Genomic DNA, 10,000 nt, shown 5'->3' with positions numbered 1-10,000 from the left:
CGTTTTTCTAATCTTTTGAAATTGTAGCTAGGTTTGCATGCAAATGATATATTATGTATTTTTTGTTCTCTGCACGATTTTCACGTGTATTCATACCCCGTGACTTAATGCTGTATTTCTATGCATTTATGTAATATCCGTAAGGGTACAGGATCAATTGTAGTCGGCCATTTGGGGATTTTCACACCAAAGAAAGTTGCAAAATTTCTACCATTTTTGCCATGAATCATACAGAAGTGAACAGGTGACTAATATCGGTGTTAAGAGCAGTATTCCATTTGATGTAAATATCCTGATTTACCCCCAAGACAAAAAAAAATCTTACTTTTTTGTATGATTCTGAAGAATAGGAGAGTTTGAGGACGATCTTGATCTGGATTTTGACCCTGGTGAGCCACGATTCCAGGACATCCGAACTCTGGAAATTAAGTGTGTGTTAGAGCAAAGGGAAAAATCACGCCTTCATGGACCAGAGCAAGATCTATATATAGACCTTGGATCAGAGGATAAAAGTAACTGATTCAAGTCACAGATTTACTTAAGAAAAAATAATATCTGAAATATAACAGTGCAATGTTAAAAATATTACTATGGCGGTTTATGTGTAGTAAAGTGTAAGATGAGATGGAAGTAAATGTAAGTTTAAATGGTTTCTACATTTTGATTAAGGTATCATAAAAGTAGTAAATACACGAAAACTCTTGTATATGGTCAAGACCCATCTGATTTATTGCTGGTTATGTTTTATTCAACAACATTTCACATTCATGTATTATCATTATCATTATCATTACTATTACTATTACTGTTATTATTACTAGTACTATTATTATTATTATTATTATTATTATTATTATTATTATTATTATTATTATTATTATTATTGTTAAAAGATAACATGAAATTTTACTTGCGAGTGAAAACTATGGATATCAGCACTGCCTATTGCATTCTAATAAAAGTGTTACCTTAAATTCACACACGTTCATTAAAGCGACCTCATCAGTTCAGACAGATAAATATACCCCCCAAGGAACCAAACAAATTGCTTGGACATCGGTGACTCTTATTTCTCCATTTATCCTAGAATTGGGAGTAGTTTATATTTTGTCTTCCTTCTCATTAGAATTGAATCTGAGCTACTGGGACATCTGCCAGGTCGCCTCTTCTCACATAATACTGTTGTGGAAACACGAGAATACTGTAGTTACAGATGTTTCAAGTTATTAAAGCCACGATGTACATTTGGACACAGAGTCTCCGGCACACATTGCTTCCAAGAACTGCACCCTGTCACTCACTTACTTTGCAGCGAGTAACCAAACAGATAGGGTACAAAGAGATAACACAACTGCTGGGCGGGGCTGAACACAAGAACACATCGCACAGTAAGGGCAAGGCTGGGTGTACCATGAATTCCTATGTCCGGCTGTACGTCTAGTGTAGGATCTAGAACTTTCTAATATGCGGTTCCAAGTATATATAACAAGCTCCTAGTAAACTTCCAAAATACTTCAAGATATTAAGGCTTTCAAAAAGTTGAAGACCTTGTTTTTGTAAGTGATTCGAAAATGTGGATTTGACAATTAATGTGGAATACGCTGTATGATACTCTAAATACCTAAGAATGTAGACGACTAACATATCTTGTAGGTCCTATAGTGCACAGGGTTTTCATATGTGATAGAACCATAAAAAACAGCCCTTGAAATATGTAAATACTTTTTTGGGCTCAGGACATGTCGTCCTGATGGAAAGTTCCTTTAAGTAGCTTCCTAGGGTATATTTGACTACAGTGATATTCCCAGAGAGTTTACCTTTAGGTCTCCAGAATTCTAACTCTTGGCGTGAATATCCTTAAAATTTCCTTTAAGGATATCGCATAATATCAGGGGACGTTTATCTTGATACGACACATAGCAATCTTCAACCCAAATAGCGTTTTCACTTCGAGGGGGAAAGTGGCAAAAATAGAAAGGGAGCCGTTATTAAGGTACCCTTCCTCCATTACTACCTTAAGTATCTAGATGGCGCCATTGTCGCCACCATGTTTATTCCTTTATCTGTAGCGATCTTGCTTGGGGGTTTTCCCGGTTGCTCTCTCGTTACCTTTGGATTTATTGGATTTATCATGCAATCTCCAGTCTCTTCTGCCTTTAAAGTGCCAGCCCTGAGTAAGAAACACCCTTCTTTTCTTGCTCCAGCTACACTGGCCTTTCCCTTTGTGGAAAAATGGTTCAAGGCAGTGATGAAGGCAGTAGAAGCTGGGAAACCTTGTCCTACACGAGGAGTGTGGACCCTTATCCCTAGCTCTGCCTACGGATGACAAAGACTGGTAGGAAATACATCTTACCTTCTCAGTTGGGAAGTTGGAGGTGGATATTGCTGGACGCCAGTTCAGTGAAAACCTCCCTAAGTTGTCTGACTTTCTCTTGCGCAGAGAGCAAGACACAAAAGAAAGGCTTGCCGCATCTCTGTCCCTCCAAATTACCTTGGAGGCAATGGCAAGTGATCATAGATCCCCAGACATGTTTATGGTTGTGGCCAAGTCATATTTGGCAACGATGGTCAAGGACCTATATGGCTTCGTTAGGGCCAGAAGGGCATGTAAGGAGTTCGTGTTTGCTTCGGCTGCGGTGAAGCACGAACCCAGGAAGCTGATATTTTCCAATATCTGGGGAAAGGACCTCTTCCCGAGTGAAGTGGTCAAGGAAATAGTCGACAAGGCTGCAACAGAGAACAGGAATCATCTCCAAAAGTGAGGCATATCGGCTAAGAGGAAGACAAAGAGGCCAAGGTTGCCCTCTCGACCTGCCAGACAACAGCAACAACTTCCGATGACCGCGGTGCCCCAGATGGTGGCACAACCCCAACCCACCTACCAGATACAAGCCTTTACTCCCGCCTATGAGAGGCAGACCACTACCTTTCGCCCTAAAGGTAGAGGGTCAAATAGAGGTTCCTCTAGACATCCCTCAAGAGGAAGAGGGGGTAGGGGAGGGTGTGGTCAAGGAGGCAAGTCCTCCGGACAACTAAAGCAATGAGATGCTTCCGGTAGGAAGAAGACTCCAATCATTTCGGGATCGCTGGACCTTCGATCCCTGGGCCCACAGCCTGATCAAGAACAGAATAGGTTGGAGCTGGAGGACAGCTCCACTATCATTTCCTTAATTTTTCCAACACTCCACCCCCATCCTGGAAGAATATACCCGAGAACTCTTGACCAACGGGTGATAAGGAGGGCAAAGTCCATCAAATTCCAAAGAAGGCTGCTTTGTACTCCCAAGAAGGACTCAGACAATCTCAGAGTCATTCTGGACTTGTCGCCACTCAACAAGTTCAAAGAAAACTACAAGTTCAGGATGCTGACCCTTCAACACATAAGGACCTGCTGCCAAAAGGACGTACACAGTCTCCATAGACATGGCAGATGCCTATTGGCATATTCCAATCAATCGCCAACTCTCCTCCTACCTAGGATTCAGGCTACAGAAGAAGAAATACGTCTTCAGAGCCATGCCCTTCGGATTAAACATAGCCCCAAGGATCGTTACAAAGCTTGCAGATGCAGTCGTTCAACAACTACGCCTAGAAGGTGTCCAGATGGTAGCCTACCAGGACGATTGGCTGGTGTGGGCAGCATCCGAGATGGAATGCATGCGAGCATCCTAGAAAGTGATCCAGTTCCTGGAACATCTGGGATTCAAGATCAATGTAAAAAAGTCTCGACTATCTCTAGCTCAGGAGTTTCAATGGCTTGGAATACATTGGAACTTACAGTCACACCGCCTCTCCATTCCACCAAAGAAGAGGAGAGAGATAGCGGGATCTGTCAAGAGACTACTGAAATCCGACAGGATATCAAGACACCAACAGGAGAGAGTGCTGGGCTCCCTTCAGTTTGCATCAGTGACACACCTGGTGCTAAGAGCACAGTTAAAGGATGCATCAGGAGTCTGGAGAAGATAAACATCAAACGCTCGAAGAGATCTAAGAAGACCGATACAGAGTCGACTACGATCACTTCTGAAGCCATGGTCGAAGGCCAAGAACTTGAAGAGGTCGGTGCCTCTGCAACCACCTCTACCTTCAGTTATCATCCATATGGACACATCAAAGGAAGGATGGGGAGGTCACTCTCACCAACGGAAAGTCCAAGGGACTTGGTCCTCTCTATTCAAGACCTTCCTCATCAACATTTTGGAGGCCATGGCAGTCTTTCTCACGCTGAAGAAATTGTCCCCTCGCCATTCAGTCCACATAAGACTGATTCTGGACAGAGAGGTGATAGTGAGATGTTTGAATCGTCAAGGTTCGAGATCACCCCAAATCAGCCAAGTGATGTTGGCCATCTTCCGCTTGGCGGAAAAAAAGAGATGGCACTTATCAGCGGTTCACCTTCAAGGGTTCTGCAATGTGACGGTGGACGCTCTATCCAGGCTCACGCCGATAGAGTCAGAATGGTCCCTAGACGCAGGATCATTCTCCTTCATCTTACGTCAAGTCCCAGAACTGCAGATTGACCTCTTCGCGACGAGCGACAACAAGAAGCTACCTCGTTATGTGGCTCCATATGAGGACCCTCTAGCGGAAGCGGTGGATGCCATATCCCTCGACTGGAACAGATGGACCGGGATTTACCTGTTCCCTCCAACCAACCTTCTGTTGAAGGTCCTCAACAAGCTGAGATCCTTTCAGGGAACAGCAGCCCTAGTGGCTCCCAAGTGGCCGATGAGCAATTGGTTCCCTCTAGTATTGGAATTGCAGCTGAGGCTGGTCCCTCTGCCGGACCCAGTTCTGACTCAACAAGTACAGAAGTCGACTGTCTTCGCTTCATCACTGAAAACCCCAAACCTTCATCTCATGATTTTCTCGCCTTGGCAGTTAAGAAATGGTTTAGGATCTCGAAAGACGGTATAGACTTCTTAGAAGAATATAAGTCTAAATCTACCAGAAGGCAATATGAGTCGTCTTGGAAGAAGTGGGTTGCTTTTGTCGAGGCTAGAAGACCAAAAGAGATCAACAGATTTCTGTTTATCCTTCTTTATTCACCTTCATGGACAAGGTTTAGCAGCCAACACGATAATAACGTGTAAATCAGCCCTAACTAGACCTCTGCCTTAAGTCTTCCAGGTAGACTTATCCAATGAAATCTTTAACAAGATCCCTAAGGCCTCTGCTAGACTTAGGCCTGCAGCACCTCCGAAGCCCATCTCATGGTCCTTGGATAAGGTCCTACACTTTGCCTCAGCAGTGAACAATGAGGACTACTCTCTGAAAGACCTGACTCAAAAGTTATATTCTTGTTTGCTCTAGCCTCGGGGGCCAGAGTTAGTGAAATAGTGGCCCTTTCTCGGGATGAGGGCCATATTCAGTTCACAGAAGCAGGAGAACAAACTCTTTCCTGACCCAACATTTCTCGCCAAGAACGAGCTACCTACCAAAAGGTGGGGTCCCTGGAAAATCTGTGTCCAGTAGAGTGTCTAAAGGTCTATCTTCGTAGAACTTCAGACTTCAGGGGAGGACAGCTCTTTAAAGGAGAAACATCGGGCTCAAACTTATCCCTAAAACAACTAAGGGAGAAGATCACCTACTTCATTCGCAGAGCGGATCCTGACAGTACACCTGCAGGTCACGATCCTAGAAAAATTGCTTCGTCATTGAACTTCTTCCAATACATGGACTTTGAGCGTCTTCACTCGTATACTGGATGGAAGTCATCTAGAGTGTTCTTTAAACACTACGCGAAGCAAGTGCAAGAGTTGAAAAGGTATGTGGTGGCGGCAGGTAGTGTGCTAAAACCTGTCGCTTAGCGCTGCGAGGAACAGTGAATTGATTAAGACTGTTATGTATAGGGTCTATGTGTTGACACCTTACAGTGCAACACGTAAAGTGAAGTGTCACCAGGGTGACACTATGGACTGTTCCAGTTATTAAAGGTGGAGAAACATAAAGATAACACTTGTGCCATGTGTTCTTTACACAGTGTGAAAGACAGTCATTCACAGAAATGCATATTAGAAAATTTATTAAAATTTCAGTTTGGTGGCATTAATTATCGTTCCCTTTCAGGTGAAGCAAGCATTTCTGGTCTCGTCTGCATTTTATGTTTTCTTTGTATTCACTAGCATTTTATTATTACTATATTATGTATATTGAATTACTATTTATTGATTACCAATAAATATTTGATTGGTATTTGCATCTTATTTCGCCCCAAATTTAAATAGATAAATTTATGCGTAAGCATTATTTATTCCCTAATAATCTGCATATTGACATGTGAACAATATAAATACTTTGTTCTTACATGAATACAACCTTTCTCTGCCTATGCATACTTTGTTCCTACACAGATACAAACTTGTATGATGTTGCATACAGCTAAGCCTGGATGCTATGGTGGCTTATGTAAACCTTTGTTCGTATTGAGAATACAAACTTCGACTGACTTAGTATACAGTGAGACCTGTATGCTTTTGTTGCTAGGTTTGTTCATATGGGATATGCAAACCTTGAGACTTTTCCTGAGTCTGGTATGAATCTTCCTTGCAGGGGCCAGGAAGCACTAACATAGTTCATGATTAGAAGTAATGACGTATAACGGTAACGTCATATGTCTCTATGGTCTGAGTGACCCAGGAAATAATGTCTTGAGGTTAAGGCACATTTGGAAATCCACAGATACAGTACTTTCTAGTAATGCTCTGGTAACCTTCCATCAGGACGACATGGCCTGAGCCCCAAAAATGGATTTTGAGCGAAGCAAAAAATCTATTTTTGGGTGAGATAGCCATGTTGTCCTGATGGGCCCGCCCTCCTTTCTATGAAAAGGCCTTGGCAGGATCCCTCCCGAAGCTACTATATCTGTAGCACCTTGCTCAACGCTATTCGGGGTGAAGATTGCTGTGTCGTATCAAGATATACATCCCCTGATATTATGCGATATCCTTAAAGGAAATTTTAATGATATTCGCGCCAGGAGTTAGAATTCTGGAGACCTAAAGGTAAATTCTCTGGGAATATCACTGTAGTCAAATATACCCTAGGAAGCTACTTAAAGGAACCTTCCAACAGGACGACATGGCTACCTCACTCAGAAATAGATTTTGAGCGAAGCGAAAAATCCGTTGATTGCCCTTTTCCATTGTTTGTTAAGCATCGGGGTCTTTTTCTTGCCTCCTGTTTTACCAAACTTATACCCTATCTCTCTTTCAGATAATGGTCTTTTACTGGCCTAGCGGTTAGAGTAGATCTTACCCTTTGTTACCCCTCCGGTTCTTGACTATGAACATTTTGCAATCCAAATAAATCTTGATTCCCAATATATGAATAACCATTCATTTCTACATTAGGAAGTTCAATTCTCGTGATTAAAGGTTATGTACGCTATATTTTTTCTAACATTTTCACTTGCATTAAATCAATGTTTAACTGGCTGTCATTTCCCTCTTACTTTTGTTTAATTCGCATTTTAGTTTTTATATTTTCGTTTTTCATGATTTCTATAACATTAAAAAAAAAACTCCACTTAATCTTTATGCCCAACATCGTATAGCCTCTGCTAACAACTTTGTTTAAAAAAGAAAGGAAAAAAAAAAACTGTTCTTCTGTCACACTGATCCTTTGTCAATTTTAACCTTTCCAGACCATCCTATAAAACATTCCATTTCTTTTTCATGTCCACTTAAAGTCTGGATTTCATAGATACAGATATGCAATACTTCTACTGACATCCACCCTTGTTCCTTAACTGACCTGTAAATGCAATATTTTGTTAAACAAAATATAGAAATGATACATCTTATGGTTAACTTTAGAGACAAACTAAGCTAATAAAGCAGACTTAATTCTCTTAATCGTTCCTGCATTTTCATAGGATACATATATCTAAAGCTGGTAGCAATAACGCATCCTAAGTGCTAGAGAGAGAGAGAGAGAGAGAGAGAGAGAGAGAGAGAGAGAGAGAGAGAGAGAGAGAGAGAGAGAGGAGGTTCAACTGAAAATAACCCTAGGGTAACAAAGAACGGCAAACTCACCTGTGAAGACCAGGTGAGGTGAGAGAGAGCCTTGAGAAAGTGGTGCGCATTGAAGAATTGCTTCCAGAGGCTCGCCTCTGTCGTCTTGGAATCATTCTCCCTCTAATTCTGTCGTACATCAAGAGCAACGCTTTACGGATGTCAGGCAAGCGGATGGCGTAGATGAAAGTGTCTATGAAGACCTGGAAGAGGAAAGAATGTGAATTCAGAGAATGAAACAGCTGGAAAAAGAAATGATAGGATTTTTTTCTGTTTCAAGAAGAAATATTCGGCTGATAGAATCAAGAAATGTCACTGTGATATCAAAGAGAGAAAATGTTAGGGCGAGTGATTTTGGAAATGAAGGAGTTGGTAAGAGGATTACTTTTAAAATCAGTGAAACAAATGACTAACTAAACTAATTATTTAAGTTCTGAAACTCATAGGTAATCAGAAAATTTTTCGTAAAATTTATAGTAAACTAACAAAAAAAGAAAAAAGCTTAAACTTGAAAATCATATGTTGTAAACGAGCACTGAAATTATTTTACCTTTACTGAAAACAAGCAAAGTAAACGCTGAAAATCTGTATTATTGAAAAGGTATTAAAATTGAACATTCAAAATCTCTTATCTTTCACCATATAATGTAAATAAACATAGGATATCTTTCCTTCTTTTTCTTTCGGCCTTATTAGTTTCACTGAATAGCATGATTGACCACGAGTCCATATTTTTCATCTATTTCTATTATCTTCCCCCAGTCCCACCTTACCCATACCCCTCTTCATTTGTAGGTCCTGATCACATCAATCCATCTGATCCGCTGACACCACACACTCCTCTATTAAATATAGAAAATAAACACTATAGTCCATTTCTTTTAGCGAGGCAGATTTGCACCGACTCGCAACGGTGCCCTTTCAGCTCGGAAAAGTTTCCTGATCGCTGATTGGATAGAATTATCTTGTCCAACCAATCAGCGATCAGGAAACTTTTCCGAGCTAAAAGGGCACCGCTGAGAGTCGGTGCAAATCTGCCTCGCTAAAAAACTTAGACTATAGTAGATTTACCTTAAAAGAATGATATTGGGAGTACTTTACCTTTACAGAAAACATGATATTGAAAGCAGCCCCGAGAGCGATATTCGTCGTATAATCTACGTTGGTAAAGACGCAGTAGGGACAGATCAGCACAAACTTGAGAATAGCGGGCACCCAGCCAATCAGGAACGTCAGGACGATGAGTGCCGTGGTTCGAACGGTCTAAAAGAAATTGAAAATAAATGATGAGAGAGGAAATGGAGAATAAATGGCATAAGAAATAAGGAAGATATATAGTGAGAGAAAAAAGAAGCAAAGATGACGAGAGAGAGAGAGAGAGAGAGAGAGAGAGAGAGAGAGAGAGAGAGAGAGAGAGAGAGAGAGAGAAGGGAGAATAGATGCCGTTAGAGAAAGGAAAACAGAAGGTATAAGAGAAAAAGGAGAACAGATGGTGTGAGAGAAAAAGGAGAACAGATGTGAGAGAAAAAGGAGAACAGATCATGTGAGAGAAAAAGGAGAGCATAGGGTGTGAGAGAAAAAGAACAGAAGGCGTTAATGAAAAAGGAGAACATAGGGTGTGAGAGAAAAAGAACAGAAGGCGTTAATGAAAAAGGAGAACAGAAAGCACGAGATAAAGAAGAACAGAAGGCATGAGAGAAAAAAGAGAACAGGTGGTGAGAAAGGAAAAAAGAAAACAGATATTTAGAGAGAAAAAAAAAGAACAGATATAGTGTGAGAAAACAAACAATTGATGGTAAGAGAGAAAAAGAACAGATAGAGAGGGAGAAAATGAGAAAAGATGGTGAAAGAGAAAAGGGAGAACAGAAGGTGTGAGAAAAAGAAAAACATAAGATGGGAGAAAAAAGGAGTACAGATGATAAAAGTGAAAAAGGAAAACAGATAGTGAGACAGAAAGGAGAGAACAGATTGTGTATGAAAAA

At 41.0% G+C, this 10,000-nt stretch overlaps 1 protein-coding gene across 2 annotated transcripts in view; it reads right to left on the bottom strand.

Annotated features, from left to right (window-relative positions):
* The window catches only part of LOC137654182 (trace amine-associated receptor 3-like), a 307,240-nt gene that overhangs the window by 2,341 nt on the left and 294,899 nt on the right, over positions 1–10,000 (bottom strand). For both annotated transcript variants that reach the window (XM_068387831.1, XM_068387823.1), the window contains exons 8-10: positions 9,120–9,281; positions 8,040–8,221; positions 326–418 (exon numbers count right to left, since the gene is read on the bottom strand). In XM_068387831.1, coding sequence (XP_068243932.1) covers positions 326–418; positions 8,040–8,221; positions 9,120–9,281 — 437 coding nt within the window. The remainder of the gene's footprint in view (positions 1–325; positions 419–8,039; positions 8,222–9,119; positions 9,282–10,000) is intronic.

This window comes from Palaemon carinicauda, chromosome 1, assembly GCF_036898095.1.
Source record: "Palaemon carinicauda isolate YSFRI2023 chromosome 1, ASM3689809v2, whole genome shotgun sequence".
Classification (NCBI taxonomy): domain Eukaryota; kingdom Metazoa; phylum Arthropoda; class Malacostraca; order Decapoda; family Palaemonidae; genus Palaemon; species Palaemon carinicauda.
This window is presented reverse-complemented; position numbering and strand designations above follow the sequence as displayed.